General features: G+C 38.2%; 1 protein-coding gene across 3 annotated transcripts in view; it reads left to right on the forward strand.

The window, feature by feature from the left end:
• The window catches only part of NRP1 (neuropilin 1), a 141957-nt gene that overhangs the window by 541 nt on the left and 124304 nt on the right, over positions 1-17112 (forward strand). For all 3 annotated transcript variants that reach the window (XM_008052551.2, XM_021709759.1, XM_021709760.1), the window contains exon 2: positions 3389-3566. In XM_008052551.2, the coding sequence (XP_008050742.1) occupies positions 3389-3566 (178 nt within the window). The remainder of the gene's footprint in view (positions 1-3388; positions 3567-17112) is intronic.

Below are 17112 nucleotides of genomic sequence, written 5' to 3' on the forward strand. Positions count from 1 at the left end.
GGGCCGCCGGGAGGAGCCGGGGAGGGCCATCTCCCGGAGAAGGAAACTTTTAACTGGGAGGGGAAACAGAGGCCTAAGATCGGTCGGTTTCGCCGGTTTAGGGCGGGAAGATCTCAGGTCCTCGGGCGCTCTCCCGAAGTTGGCGGCTCGGCTGCGGGGGTTCCCCTTCCCTCGGTTGCGAGGCGGAGCCGCGTACCTTCCCAGATCAGCACACCAATTATCTTAGTAATGTTTCCTCCCAAAGGCAATTAGATGAGACTCGCTTTCAAAAAATCTGATAGCTGTTGAAAGTTAATGAACACTTCACCCGGAGAACTCACTTCCTGGTTCCCCGGCGGCTCCCCTAAACTGCTTCCTCTGGCGGGTGACTGCCGAGATAGCGGTTTGTGGGTTTTGGGGACTCCCGCCCCCGCTTTTGTAAATCGTCCCTAATCCGTCTGGAGTATGAATGAAAGTTCCACTGTGTCAATTCAGGAATCTGATATATACAGCGTGAGGCACCAGGATATCTGAAAATCCCTACCCTAGATGCAGCGTCCACTTAGGTCTTAAAAACCACTCACTGTTAAGTAAATGAAAAGCGGTGCTGGCGTATAAACAGGACCAAGTAACCTAAATCATGTGTTTTAAAATGTGATCTGTTTTTAGGCATGTTTGACTTAACACCGTACAGTAGGCAAAGGCAGGGGTATGCAATTATCTTTACAGTAAGTCGTCGGCAATTGTTATTAGCTAATGATCAAATATTTACTTTTGTCTGGCTTAGATTTCAATCAAAGTAATTAGAAGAAAAGAACATCCACTACTTACTGTGGTATATTGTTTTAATAAGCGACCGCAGGTGTGGGAGTTCCTACCAAGAGGAATTTAAATCACGTCTTTATGATGGAAGTTAATCTCTCTAATATGCTTTTCCGAGGTTTTGTGATTTAAGCAATATATTCCCCCCCACAGTCAGGAGCAGTGTTCTCAAAGATATGCTTAGCAGCAAAACACATGCAAAAAGAAATGTGAACGGAGGTTCAACTTATTAATGAACCAGAGTTGATGGCATCTTCCTATACTCTGGCAGAGAAGCAAAACACACTAAACATTGTGAATGTGGAATCCAATTTATTAATGAACCTGAGTTGGTGGCATCTTCCTATACTCTGTCAGGGAATGAAGTAACATTCTCCAACTGAAAGGGCTCAGATGATTAGACTTTCGAAATTACAGTGACCCTCTGTCCTCCACAGCTCCGGAGGTTAAATCCATAGTGAGGTGGTCACCAGGTGGATTTGAAACCCCATGCAAAGAGCTTTCAGAGTTTAGAGTGTGACTCCATAAATACATACATACATGTTATATATGTGTGTGTGTGTGTGTGTGTGTGTGTGTGTGTGTGTGTGTGTGTGTACACTTCTTAATTTCCTTAGCAGAAATCTGGGGAATGCAGAGCTTCAGTCAGTGAGCCTGACTAGCTAAAGCCATGTTGCTGCGCTTGAAGTGACCAAGGCCAGTAAATGCCTCTGTAACTCAGCAGATCTCTTAAAGTCATGTCCACCTCCTCTGAGTACCCGTGTCTGCTAAATTAATTCATTGACCTTATTTAGGACTAATGGTCCAGAGTCATTAGAAATTGCTCTTTCTTAATCAACTGTTAGAGAGATTTAACAGAGCCAGGGAGTCTAGCAGTCCGCATTATCTTATTACACTGTCACTTTCTCAGAAGTCACAGATTAAAGAGCTCTGGTGTGGTACCAAGTCCACCTAAATGTCTTCTGAAGTGACTCTGTCGAGTGACTAGAACCAGCACTGTTTTATTTCACTCCTCTAACAGATGCCAGACTTTGCCACGATGTTTGTCCAGGGCCAGAGGAGACTTAATGAGACAGGCTCACTTTCCAAGTTTTCTGCACATTTAAAATAATGCAAGAGTCTCAGCAGAATCACATAACAGAGTCTAATATGATCATTAGCTGAGATTTTATACTGCAGTTGCAACATCATTTCTTCCTGGCAAACCTTAAGCGTTTACAATCCAATACAAAGGAAACCAGCATGAGACTACCCCCAGATTAAGAAACAAAGTCAGAAACATTTAGCAATTGTGAAAAACAATATAATTTATATTGTCTTCTTTTTAATTTATGGGAAATGATTTCTGTAATGCATGTAGCTTTATGCATTTTTGATGTGCACTTCATCTTTCATTTCCATTTGACCTGGTTTTCCTGTAATAAAATTCTGTAGATTTATAAATTCATGCTGAGAGCAAAGAATGCCATTCTCTTTCCACAGGGAATCTATTAGATGCAATATTAAAATCTATATATACCATTACTGAAAATTTGTGATTGATAGGCTTATATATTTCACTGCTTTCATACCTGTTCCTCTTACATAGTTTATGCATCAAATTTTTATTGCTCAAAATTAAGCATCAATAAATGTGGCAGCATTCCAGGCTGAGGCTCTCCACTATGAAATCCATCATAAAAAGTGACAATGAGACTCTACGCTGAACAATAAAGCAGCCCAGAGACTGGTTTATTTGACTCTCAGTGAATCACTTCAGCATTTGTTGAAATGAAGGCTCAAAACTAGTTAGCTCACCTTTCCCAGAATGTAAGGATATGGCTCGCCATATGTGGGACCCAGACCTGTGTGGTGGGTTATTTTTCACTCAGCGTTTAGGTAATTAGAATGAATGCCATGTGGCTATTTACTTTTCTTTCTGCCCGTTGCTTTGATCTGATCTCCAAGCCTGAACAACTTTTCTTGGAGAAGTAAAGCAGAATTATTTCTGCTTCACCAAATATACTTTGTTCTTTGTTGATTTGGATCTCAAGAAGCAGAGATAACTCAAAATCACTTAGATTTATGGGCAGATAAAACAACCAAAAAAAGGTTTGGCTTTAAGCCAATCAAAGACAATCCCCACTGATCAATGACATAGACCAGGCTTATCATCAAAAAGCAACACAAGGGGTCGAGCAGCATCTTTCAGTCACTCTTCCACTTAGAACTTGCTACTTAATGTGATTACACTTCTTGGGGGATAATTAAGTCTAGCAGAAGCTCCCAGGGGACCATGTTAACATCAATTGAGGGGATTTAATGTTTTTAATGCTGGAAGACCTTTTTCTTGGGAAGGAACTTTGGGGGTGGGGGAGAGTCTTCTCAGATCTCAGTCTGCTTTCTGCCTGAGCCAAACTTCCTGAGATCAAAGAGTGTTCCTTGGTGGATGGAGTGTTGCTCTCAGTGCCACGTGAAGGACTTGTGGGGACCTCTTGGAGTTCCCTTTAAAAAGTTACGGAAAGCTTAATAACCAGTGACTTATATATAATGCTAGGACACCTAACAGGTTGTCAGGGAAAGATCTATTAAAATCTTATTTTCATTGCAGATAAATGTGGCGATACTATAAAAATTGAAAGCCCCGGGTACCTTACGTCTCCTGGTTATCCTCACTCTTATCACCCAAGTGAAAAGTGTGAATGGCTGATTCAGGCTCCGGACCCATACCAGAGAATTATGATCAACTTCAACCCTCACTTCGATTTGGAGGAGAGAGACTGCAAGTAAGTGGGAACGCTTTTGAACAGGGCACCACAGCACCATCTAGTGGTCGCGTCTGTAGATGGGGGACATCTACGTAGTTATAAATGGATCCAGGAGGGATTCCAATCTCGGTCGGATCGAATGTCAATAGTATGGAAATTAAATTATGTTAAGTGATTTCTGAGTTACCCAAACCAGGAAGATTATATTTAAATGTGTAATCTCTCATACTCTTTCTTGTTAACACTTTGGGTTTTGGAACTCTTGTTAAGAAATGTATACAGTCTGTGTCTTTCTTCCTCCCACAAAAAAGGGGGAAGAACTAGAAACCCAAACCCTCACTTATATTTTTGTTAAATATCGTGGGTCAGTAACATACATTGCATCCCCAGATAGTGAGATTGGATATTTTGAAACAAATCTGTGGCACATTTTATAATTCAAGAACTGTATTCATCTTATTGAGTTTGACATGGTAAAAGCAAATTGTCTTTGAATAAAAATAAGGCATACAGGATAAGCCAGATGAGGGTTTTCTTAAAGGTAGATTACGGATTAAAAGACTCTCTGGAAAAGGCTAGAAAATAGTTGTTAAGGCACAAGGAATACAATGAGAACTCAAATATAAATCAGTGTTTTATCTATCTGCTTTAGTCTTGCTGCATCCTTCTATGGTTAAGTTATTAAGCATCACTTTATGCCAAATTTCACTATTATGAAGACATTTTCCCTATAGAAATTATCTAAATTATATTTCCCCACTTTTCTTTGAAAGCACCAGTGTGTAGCTATTGCTTTCCACAGCATGGAAAATATGTTTTTACACACATATAGCAGTCTACCCAGATCCATGTTTGCTCTTCTTCCTTGACACTCAAAAGACAACCTGTCTCTGGCTCATCCATATCATTCCATTTTGCCACACTGTAAGTGGTGCAGTCCCCCTAAACCTGAACCTGAATTAGTTTATATACATATAAATAATTTTATCAAAGGAAAATGTCCTATTTAAATCTCAGTTCTAAAATATTTCCCAGACAAGAATGCATTTTCCTAAGTTTTAAAATAGTTCTGTTTGATATAATCATATACAATATCTGTAGTTTACTACTTCCATTGAACACAAACATTATTTTACAAGTATATTCATAACTAAAGATATTCTATTTTCACACACATTTTTTTTAGGGAAGAACAGAATGATATGAAAATGTTCCCACCTGTAGGAAGTGCTCAATAACCTGTTGAGTTGGTGTAATAAACTAGCTTTTCATGGTCAGGGAAATGAGGTCATCTGGTTAATTCAACATTTTGGTACCTAGAGAATTAGCATAGATCTATAGACTGATGATCAATTTCCAAATAATCAGCATATATTACAATGCAATAAAATTATACTGATTCCAATTTAATCTTTGTTCCATGATTCAGAAGTGCTTCAGGGCATTATATTGATTTTTAATCTTGTATGGAAGTTACCATTCATAGAGTGCTCCAGTTATTGTTAGCAAAAAGGGAGTTCATTGTATTTTTCTTTTCTTATCTATTCGTTTTTTGTTTTTTTTTGGCTAATATTCTTTATGGTGGTTTTTACAGTTTCAATCACCTAGACAACCTGGAGACTTTTTTTCTATATCAATATTATTGTTGTTGTTTTGTTTCTTGACAATGTTTAAACAATGTTTAAAAATAAGAGATGTTTTTAAGAAACTGTGGTAAAACATAATCAAGTAAGAACATTTTTTCTAAAAATAAAGTGCTATTAGAATTTAATTAACTTGTTTGCTGATTCCTGATCTGGAAATCGTGGCTGCATTTATGTATAATACGATAGTAGTTATTAGCAGGGGTGTACTGCTAAATGTTTAACTATTGGCTCTTTGGAGGGGGTAGGTCAAGTTCTGATTCATAACATTTGTCAATTTCCAAAATGTAAATAGTCCCACCGTGGCCAATTTCAAACAACCCATGTGATGTCACTGTGCACAGACTTGCAGAGAGATGGGCGGTTGGTTCTTGTGAGTGGGTGCCGGCCAGCTCCAGCACACCGCTGGTGCAGGCGCATAAGAAGGGAGGCTGGTTGAATCCATGCTTATCTAAAGTGCTTACAACCCTGTCTGGTTCATAGTAAATCTTACATAATTATTCTTCATACAATAATGTGGTGTAGGGTGTGGTGGAATAGGAGGAACACTTTTTTGGTTAGTTTTCTTTTCTTTTTTAAAAATAAGAGATGATTGTAATTTGTAGAAAGTGACAACTCTAATGATATCAGGATAGTATACAAGCCATGGCCAAGAAGATTGTTCCCATAACAGTCCTATGATGGTGAAGTTTTTTTGTGTGTTTTGTTTTTTTTTAATGCAACTGAGTAAGGTGATTTCTTAATTGTCCCAACTGAGGCTTTGCTCTCTGTGAAAGTGCCATCTCCTAGACAGTGTTGAAAGGCTGGTATATCTAGCCCGATGAAGGCAATGGAGATTAGACCCATGGAAAATATCTTTGTGCCGTGTTTTGAAGTGTTCTATCTAAACTTTTTATCAATGAAAAATTCCAGAAAGATATAGGAAGACCGACTTAAGACATTGACTTTGCTATCTTTCCAGGCTGATCCTCATGACTGTCGGTCATGTTTGAAGGTTGCATTTGAGAGTCTGCAAATGTAGCAAAAATACTTAGCTTCCTTTGTAAAGACTGGGAGAAGAATCCACAGATTTAAAATTTGTTAGTGATTAGAATTTTCTGTAAAAAATAGAAAATGCCAGAAATTTTTTGAAGAACAAGTTCATAGACTTCCAGGTTTAGATCAGATGTCCCCAAAATAGTATTTTTTCTTTTGTAATTTGTTCACAAAGCTATTTGAAATGACACAAAACTAGATACAGTAAACCACATTCAGAGAACTGGTAAGCTTTTAATTATAACTCCTGTTAAGTACAACTGTTCTAAAAAAATTTTTTTTAAAGAACTGTTCATCATATTTGTGATATTTCATATTTTCCCTGCTTCAGCTATCTTATATGTCTATTAGCAGTAAAGAAAAAAACTAGTAGGATAAAATAAAGGGTTACTAGTAGGATAAAATAAAATAGTAAATGTGAAAGTCTTTTGAAAAGTAAAAAGCTCACCTCAAAATAAGTTATCACCATTATTGTGATCTCTTTAACAACTTGGTGATTGTCAGAACATTTGGAATTATGAAATGAAGCACTTGTCAAACTAAATATATTGATTTAGTAATGGGATGATTTGCACATAATACACCTTGCATTTTCTCTCGGAATTGTCAGTATTTGAACAATCAACTTTCACCATGAGAAAGCTCAAGAAATCAATGTCTTAGCACATTTGCTTATTGGGAAACATCCTTGAGACCCAAATAAGCAATTTTCTTTTGTAGGGTGTAAGGATGGATCAGAAATTAAATAGACCAGCCAAACAGCTCTAATAGGAAAAGGATTTTTATTGAGATTTTTATTGTTTTATGTATAATTAGGTAAAAGACATAATTTCTTAATCTTAACAATACAGGATGGTCACAGCTTTTCGTGTGAGTAGCACCAAGACTGATGCAGTTTATAAGTGAACAGTGGACCATACTTTACAAAAAAGAGTGTTATGTTTTTATGGTGTCTATCAAGGGGGGATATTTCCTAAGAAACATAAATGTATAAGTTGTGCCCTGTTTTAAAATGCAACATTCTGTGTTTATGCCACCACTGAATCAGGTTTTATTATAAATAGGCATCAAAACCGTAGTACTAGAACCCCTTAATTCTGTTACTGAACAAGATGTGGTATAAATCAGTCAATCAGTATAGCAGTAAAACATCTGTCTGAAGAGCTAACATAGGGGGTTTCCCACTTGATAAATGCATGATTTTATTGTTATGTGGATATAAGAGAGACCTGTGGAGGATATTCCGAGAAAAGAAGGTGTTGAGGAAAGAGGAGTGATGATTTCTCTTTCTTTGCTTGCAAGATCCTGTGTGTTTGTGATGTGTCAAAGGGTTCTTAGAAAGAAGTGTTCATTGTGCACTGTAAATAGTTTTCAGTATTTACATAGAACTAGATAGATGTTAGTTACTCCATGCAAGTTTTCTTCAGTGGTAAGGCAGACATCTTGACTCTCATAAAACTTTATATCTGTATAATAAACAAGAATGTCATTGATACGGTAGTTAGAATTTATGAAACTTTTCCAGTTTCCCACCAATGCAAACTATCAGCATGATAATTTATAATGGCTTTTGACAAATACTGCTGAGCAAAGAGGTGTGTGGTTACATTCAGATCAGATGTCGTCATCTGGGGAGCAATAAAAATTTCACAGACATTGGGTTAAAAACATTAAGAAAATGAATGTAAAGCTCCAGAAAAAGAGCCTAAAAAAGGTGATAGTATGGGAGGGAGAAAGCCCAGTAGTGATTTTCTTACTGGCAAGATCCCCAATTTCAATGTCTGATTTGATAGCACTGTTTCATAATACAGTATAGATGCTTTTCTGTCTATAATTTAGACTTGTAATCTCTTCTTTGTGTATCCAATAATAGACAGATTTTTCCTAATTCAGTGCATTCAAAGGAAGATTGCCCTCTTGTAACTTCATGTGAAGTTTAATCACAGTGAAATTATAATTAAATAGAGATAATATTCAAGTTTTGGGATTTTGTTGAAATAAATCACACATTGTTTCTTTTACTCTACTTTTAAAATTACCTAAATTATTACAAACTTTGAAACACTGCCAATCTCATTTATTTTCATAAAAATAAACTCACTGAATAGAAATTAATCTACCCTTAGTTTCTTAAATCTGATTGTTCCTGCAGGTTTAATTAAAAGATGGTCACCTATTTATTTATTGGCAATTTTTGTAATATGGTATTGTATTCCTGAGTATGTTTTCTGTTTTGATCTTTTATTTCCTTAATTTTTAGCATGGATTTTTTGCATTAATTTTGGTTTTTAATGATTAATGTTAGTATTTTAATTTTTTAATAATACCATGCTTTTAATTAAACTACTGTTTATCTCTGGATTTTTTTGGGTTTTTGTGTCTGAGGTAAAGACCTCACTTCAGTCTTGTGTTTTACAGCATCACTTAGACCAAAACAAAGTCCTTGTTTTATGGAAAACAGTAGGTATGTTAAGCCAAAATACTTTTCCATTTTCTATATGAAATATAGAAGAATGTATACCTTTAATTGAAGTATATCCTACATTTAGAAAAATATATAAGCTAAGTTTGAAATTTGATAAAAATTTTGCAAGGTGAATCCATCCACATAACCAATCCAGAAACAAGCTTCTCCAGCTCCCTAGGAGTCCTCTGATGTTCCCTTTTAGTCACTAACCCTTGCCTTCAGGGGCAACTGCTGTCCTGACTTGTGTGATTCCATTTTTTAAAATTTCAAAATCAGACACAACTAAACTAAAGACTTAGAAGTCCGTATGTACTATCCTCTGAATACAGACAGTGAATGTCTTTGGGGTGGAGATAGAAAAGTGAATTATTCCTCTTCTAATCAAAAAGTAGAGTTGTACTGATGTCTTTTCTAATCTTTTTCAATGGCTACTGAAGAAATAGCTTGTTTTTGTTTTCATATTCTACAGTTATGTTAAAATAGACACAAAGTTTTAAATTTGGAGCCTGCTTTATATGCAAGGAAAGTTCAGAAGAATCCTTCTTTGCTTTATTTTGTTTTTCACGCTCTCATTTCTGGTTTTGATTTTGGGTGATTTCCCAATATGGGCAATGTGAAGGGCACCACTACCAAGCTCATTTGAATTAAAACCTCTTGGTGGATAAAACTGAACCTTCCTTAGAGCAACTGCTGGCTAGTGTTGTTGTTACCACCTGTAGCACCCTTGGTTACTGCCCCAGCAGGTAATTATCTGCTTTCTTCCCTTAATTTTTTTTTCCCCATCAGCACTGGTTTAACTTAAACAGAACATGTGTTTAGTAAGATTAATTTTCTTTGTTATTCCATAGTATAAGCAATCACATTTGATCACAGATAATTTTGAGTATTACAAGGTTGTCTCATGTTAGGCATTTCTGTGATTTAAAAGAAGGTGCCTTTATGAGTGAAAGGAGAAGTTTGGTTGAAATCTTATTGAATGGAATCAATATGTGCATGGCATTCCAACCAGATTTCACTTTGGGGAGCAGGCACTTCTGAGCTGCTCCAGGTGAGACATATGCCTTCCGCCTCATGCACGTTCTCAGTTCCTTTCTTTCCAGCATAAAACCTGATACTTGCATGCATGCTGACATGCTTCAACAGAAGCACACACATAAACACATATGTGCACCTAAAGCGGGCTAAAAAATAAACTCAGCTAATTATAGTGATCATATTCATCAGGGCTGATCATTAAGCCTAAAGAAGAACAAGAGATAAAATTAGTGTTCGGATCAGGTTCCAAACGCCTCTTAATTGGGTGTTTGTAATCAATCCTGATTGTAAGAGTCAGTGACTTGGCAGAAGGCAGCACCTGGGAAGAAGGTTTCTCCTGCTATTCTCTGGTTGACTAACCTGTGCCTGTATCTGGGTCAGTTAGTGCTGCCTTGTGGGTGAAACGATTCAGTCTTTACAGATCGCTTAGAAAGTGAAGTTCATTCATCCAGAAACTCTACTAAATTCTGCAGGGGAGCAGAGGGGAAAAACAAACAAACCATCTTTGGGCTTCTGACTACTGAATTCCTTTTAAAAAGTTCAAGTTCACAGAGGGGAACTTGTGCCTCATAACATGGTTTTCCTCTCCATCAAGCCCAGATCTACATTGCTAGATCTCATTTGGTCAACATGTCTTTTCTTCTTCAATTTAACCAATCCTAGAATGTTTGGAAAGGGATGATTGTGGCTGGTTCTTTCCTACTGTTGGGTCTTGTGCACATCATGGGGCCAAGACCTCCCTGTGCATCATGCCCATTTCACAGATGACAGCCCTGAGGGTTAGAGAAATTAAATTATCAGAGCCCAAATACTCAGCTGTTGCACCAAATCTCTTTCCACTTCTGTGATCAAAGGCATATTTTGGGATGTGCCTTTTGAATGAGAGAATTCTTGTGAAACATTGCCAGCTTATTTGTTGTTCAGGTATCCTTTTTCTTCTATACACAACCTCCCATAAAAATTTAAGTATTAACCAACTAATTTTAAGGAAGGACTTAATTTTTAGACTGTTAGTTCAAATTCAGTAAAGCTTTTAGTTCAGATTAAGAGCACTTGTGAAAACTGTGCACAGAAACTTCCAACCAGTCGATGATTTTCTATTCAATCAAAACTTGCCTTAACTTTTGAGTGGAAATCCTGAGGGGTAAATATCTAAATTCTGGCCCTTTAGGTGGATGGAATTTGAAAGTACAAAGCACATATAAAAGTACAATGTTCATTTGAAGCCTGACAACCAGGTAGCACATGGGTTTGATTTATGCAACGGGTTAAAAGGACATTTAAGATACAGCTGTGTCCAGTGGGTAGTCTCAGGCCCAGATATAAGAAGGTTGCATTCCCGCCAAGCGCTGGCCATTTATTTAATCTCAGGCAACTATCCGGAAAATGTTCCTCTCTCACAGCGCCCCCATTCATAAAATTTTGATATTTGTAGCTGCCAATGGTGGCTCTGTAAGGGTTAAAGGGAGACTGTTTTCTCAGGGACTGAGTTCCTGTGAGAAACAGAAGAGTGTTTTTTGAGAAGAAACAGATGCTCCCAAGTATTTTGTTTTTATCTGGGCAGATACTTTGTACAAGCAGCAGCCAGGTGATTACTTGTTGCTTCTGTGATAGACTGGCATGTCATGGAGAGGGCTTCCAGTCCTAGGCTGAAAGGGGATGCTAAATGTCTCTTAATTCAAGTTCTTAAATTTCTTTAGAACAGTCAGAAATGGCAAAGGTTAGTCAATAGAGTCACAATTCCAAGTTCTTGTCTGACTTTCCAACTATTGGATGCAACGAGCCGGGCAGCTATTACGCAGGATGTAAGCAACCCATGAAACATCATGGAAAAAATTAAGATGTGGTCAAAATCTCAGTCGTACATAGATAATTTCAAAATATTTCAAGACACTAAATTCTTACATTTAAAGAAAAAAGAACACACTCTTGACTCGAAGATAAAAAGTACACAAAGCTCTTAAAACTTGATAGCGCTGAGTCTGACCTGATCTGATAAGGGATTATGTTGTTTTTACACGTAGTAACCTCTGGCTAAAATAGATCAGTGTTTTACCTTTTTTTTTTTTAATTTAAGTTTGTACTTGTCTGTTCATTTTCAAATAAATAAAGTGGGCTTTTATTTGTTAACACATTTGGTCACAGAAACGATTATTAAAATAAATTAACATTTGAATTTCTAGAACAATACATTCTTGGAAAACCAGTCAAAATGACAAATCTCAGTTAATCTGACAACCTACCTCTAGAACAATCTACTTGCCCTTCCAACACCCATCTCTGTAGAATGTTTATTCTAACTGTGCACGTAACTCCATTGGGTAGTAGACTCCACAAAGGCAGAAATCGTGTCCTACTTATATTTCTACCCTCCACGATGGCACAGAATGCTGTGCACATTAGACACTCATTTAATTCAACAGCAGATACATTTATTGAAATCAAAATCAAGTAAATGTAGAATCGAGGTCAAAAACATAGTGTTTCTCTGACTTCAGCCTGTGGTTCACAGGAGACAATATGAAGAAGAGACCAACAAAGTTTGGTAAAGAGAAAAAGGGGCAATTCTGATAACTGCTCAAGTGGGTGGTCATTCTCTCAGAAAGGATTTGTATGGCAGTCACTCCCTGGACTTTAAGGGAGTAGCTGCATTTGTGCATTCAGGGAATCTGGTCACAGTCCCCTCACTCCCACACATATACCCCTCCCGCTTAGTCAGAGACATCTGAGTTTGAATTTTGGAGCCTTCAATTCTCGGCAGCACAGGTAAGGACTCCAGATGGTCTGAAGAAGGGACAGAACAGTAGTAGGCATGCCTCTGTCTTCCATTGTTATATGGTAGGATCAGGTTGCCAAGCTTAACTTGGATGTTTGGAACATATTCCAGTTTGTTTGTTTGTTTACTTGTTTAGAAAGGGTCTTACTCTGTTGCCCAGGCTGGATTGCAGTGCTGCAATCCTGGTTCACCACAGCCCCGACCTCCTGGGCTCATGAAATCCTTCTACCTCAGCCTCCCAAGTAGCTGGACCTATAGGCACGCTCGTCTAATTTTTGTGTTTCTTGTAGAGATGAGGTCTTACTATGTTGCCCAGGTTGGTCTTGAACTCCTGGTCTCAAGCATTTCTCCCGACTTGACCTCCTAAAGTGCTGGAATTACAGGTGTGAGCCTCCGTGCCTGTCCTACCATAATTTTAATTTTAATTTTTCAATTTGAAGTGACTCTATGCTGAGGGAAGGGTGAGGTGTTTTGTTTTTGTTTTTTCTTTTGTTTTCTAAAGCACTGATTGGAATCTTTTTTCCCCAAGGAAAAAGTTTTGCATTTTCCTTCCCCTTTATTCCAATGTGAATTTCTTTGTCCGTGACTGGGGACACTACTGAGCAGCTATTAGGATATATAGATTCAGTCCTTCATGACACAACTCATTTCCCTCCTCAGCTGTCCTAGCATCATGCCTGATGTGTGTGTCAGTTCATTAACGCAAGCCGGGGATTTCTGACTGTCAGGGGACTATGTTAGCAGCTCCCTGTGAAAAAGAGCTCTGGTGAGAATTAGAGATGTGGGCTATAATTGCCCCTCTACCATTCACTCCCATCTGTGAAGCAGGAGATAGGTTGTATGGGCTGGGTCCCAATATATGAATGGCTTGATTCTGGCACCGTTAATACCACAGCTCTGACAATGTTCACCTATGCAGCCCAGCAAGATGTAACAATAACCAGGCTGCCCTTATCAGGGTCTGGTTGAGTTTCGCTACCTAGACATAGCTTTAACGCTGTGCTTTCCTTTCTCTACCTATCCCAATAACACAGTGTCAATGAGCTAATGTAGATGGAAGTGTTCTCCAAATACAAGAGGAATATGTTAAATAAAGCCTAGGTATTACTATAACAGGAAGTGCATCCGCAGGTTTTGTTCCTTAAAATAAGTTCAGACTGTAAACAATAATGTCTGCATCCTTAGGAGGAGACATTTACAAATACTTCAAAAGCACTGTACATGTCCACAATAGAGATAGTATCTGTGCTCAGCATGTATTCAGTCAACAAGAATTTCTAAGTGTTCTTACAATAAGTTGACTAATTAAGTGTGCTGTAACTGTGGTCTTCTAAAAGTCCACAATTCTAAAAGTGGAGTTTCTGAAAAATCATATGGAGTATGCCATCTCAGTGTCCCAAACGTCATGATAATAGCATTAATGGCTATAAAAATCATTATTTTTCCATGTGTCCCTGAAGACTTGTAAATATGTTTGGTACCTGCAGAGTGTAAACCAGTGCATACTTAAATCGCAATATTTAAGTCCATAGCTTCATGGCTATGACACAGAGAGGCCAATCCTTCCCAATCCATTCAACCAAATTGTGTTATTATGTTCATTTATAAAAAGAAGAAACTACATGGATTTGGTAACACAAATTCGTAGAGAAAGGCAGCTGGGAAAGTAAATGTTTTCAAATGGCTGGTCCATACCATTCTTGTCCCTTTCCCTATATTTCTAGTAGCCCAGGTCTTCCAATCTTGCCATGTCCTTCCCCTATTTCTGGTTATGACAGATTTTCTAACGGTAGGAACGGGAATTTGGTTCTCAATGGCAACAATGAGGAGCCTGTTTGCAGAAAAGAACTTAGAATGGTAGCAGAGAAGAAATTACTATTTTAGTGCCCTGTCCTCATCTCACCTTCATAAATGGCCTGGTATGACATAAATTATATCTGTGGCACTTTTTTCATTTGAAATAACTTCAGGTGTGGCTGGGAGAAGGGGTTTGCTTTCCTTTTTTCTGTGATTATTATGGGCCTCCGCTGGTCAGATGAATTCTGTAGGACTTCCTCTTCATGAGTAAGAGACATGTTCCTTGAACCTTACCACACTGCAAACAAATATTTTATCTCTCTTTCCTATTACTGCCAAGGGTACTATAAATGGTAACTGTAATTTAGAAGCCCACTTTCTCTTTTAACCCTCTTCAGCATAATTTCTATCCCCTTCAGTGGACTAAAACTGCTTGCTCAAATGTTATACTCCACTGACTTTTCTAATGCTCCAAACCAACAGGCCATTTCTTGACCCCAATGCCTTCAACCTTGGCATAACATTATACACCACTGGCTACTCCCTATGAACCAGGGCTTTCTTCTCTCCTACGTCTCATGATATGGCACCATCTAGGTTTGTTCCCTGTTTCTCTGAACACCTCTTTTTTGCTTCTTTTTCTCCTCCAAGGTTTTATCTTTGCCCCAAATCTCCTTTACTTGAATAACAGTTTTGATCTCAGCCACTAGGCTCAGATAGTACACAGCTTTCCAGCCAGCCCTAGATCTGACCTAAGTGTTGGACTTAAACTTCCAAATTATTTCTGAGCAATGTTGACTACCTGTATGATCATTTCCACAAATACAAAAATCACACTTTGTACTTTTCCATGCAAATAACTTCTCTTCTGCCTTTTCTCTCTCTCTCTTATTGATTCCTTCATTTCCTATTTATCCCATTTGAAACTCTGGAATGTCTCCTGATTCTTATTTGTCCTCCAAATCTGATCAGTTTAAAGGCTTCTAAATTATATACCCACAATGTCTCACCTTTTCTGCTGCTACCACCCAGATGCTAACCTATCCCTGGTGCTACTACATTAGTTTTTATCCTATCCCTGGTGCTATGATATTAGTTTCCTAAAGGGTTATTCCTCCTTCGTGTCCTCTTCTTAGACACCTTCAGAACTCCCCATTTCTTTCTTGCCTCTGTCTGTGCTTCTCAGCCTTTTCCAGTGAAGCTCCTGCCTACCTCTCTGGTCTTATCTCATCTGGCTTCCTTATATATTTTAGACAAAATGGTCACCTTGTAGTTCTTCAGACTCACTCCTGTCTTCTCAACCCTGTGCGTAGGGTGTTTCCTTCACAGGTGTATGAAGGGTAAATGTCCTTTACACACCAAAGTTTCCGTGTCAAAATGTTGCCCATCATCCTGGTTTCATCTGAAATGATGTTTTCTTCATGAAACCATTTTTGATAATCAACTACCAATTAAATGTGGTCTTACTCTGTCTTCTGACACCCCTGAGAACTATGCTTATATGACATTTGTGTATGTTATGGTATTGTGTCATCATTATTCACCCAGCTAGATTATACAGTGTTTATAAACATGCTGGTAGTGTTTTCCAGCATTCACAGAGCCTAGCATAGTGCTTTGACTATAGTAGGGAATCAATTAATATTTACTAAATTGAATTGACTGATGGACATCCGATGAGTCTTCTCCAGTGTATTCATCTAGCACAGGAAGATCGTCAGCTGTCCTTCAGCAAAGGTTTAATTAATCAAACTATTTTTAAAATGCTCACTTATTCTTTTCATTCACATGGTAAACCCTTCCTTTTCCTGGGTAGTGGAGCCAGACTTACATTTTTCCTCCCGAAACTTCCATTTTTAAAAGCTTGAATTTCTACCTTTGAGTAACTTTAGTTAAATCTCAAAAAATATGCAGAGATAGTGCTTGACTGAAAGCTTTTCTTTTTGTGTCACAGTCATCTCCATAATCTGTTTTGGAGTAAGAGGCATAAAATGTATTAACATTGTAGGCATATGTCCTGATTGCTGAGTGTTTTCTGACATTCCCACAACTCTTGGGACTGTGTGTCACAATTCTATAAACTTGGTCTATTGTATATTCACATCTGGGCTCACGTCCAAACCACCTTTACATAAATTAAACACAAATAATTTAGAGCCTGCTTCCGTTCCAGCTGGCAACCCCAATATATGCACACGTGAACTTCACAGTGGGTTTGCCAGGGAAGATGCACAAAGTGAACTTCTCCACTAGAGAAGTTAACAGGGGATGAATTCCTCACAGAATGGTGTAAATATTAGTCCATACCACCAGAGAAATAACAAGCTTTGCATCCTAGATAATGATGCTCCCTGGAGAAGCAATAGACCCAGCTAGCCCAGGGTTGTGTGAGGTGGGTGTTTTCTGGAGTGGGCAATGAGGGGTTTTCCACTGCTTCCTTGGCTAACACCTCTACTACCACACCAGTGTTTGTTAAGTGTTTCTTAAGGTGTGTCGCACAGTGGGCTACTGCCAGCACAAGAGGAAGAGGCAAAGTAGTGGTTACACACCGACACCCACAGCAGCAAATAACCCCAGTCATGTAGCTGGTTTTTCTCTTTCTTATTAGCTCCCCAGTGTTGCTGTCTTACACTTAGTTTTCTAAGGTATTTCCAAATGTTTCTGAGGCATTCTATCCTTCTCACCTCCCTCATTTGTCTGCAACCATAGAGCAGAGTGACTTAGATGATAGACTTTTGTGTTTCCATGGAGATAAAAGATTAGCTGGGGCAGAGGCAGGTGCACCGCCTGATCATGCCCTCAGCTTAATAT

Source organism: Carlito syrichta, unplaced genomic scaffold, assembly GCF_000164805.1.
Source record: "Carlito syrichta isolate Samal-C Ts95f unplaced genomic scaffold, Tarsius_syrichta-2.0.1 Scaffold280880, whole genome shotgun sequence".
Lineage (NCBI taxonomy): Eukaryota > Metazoa > Chordata > Mammalia > Primates > Tarsiidae > Carlito > Carlito syrichta.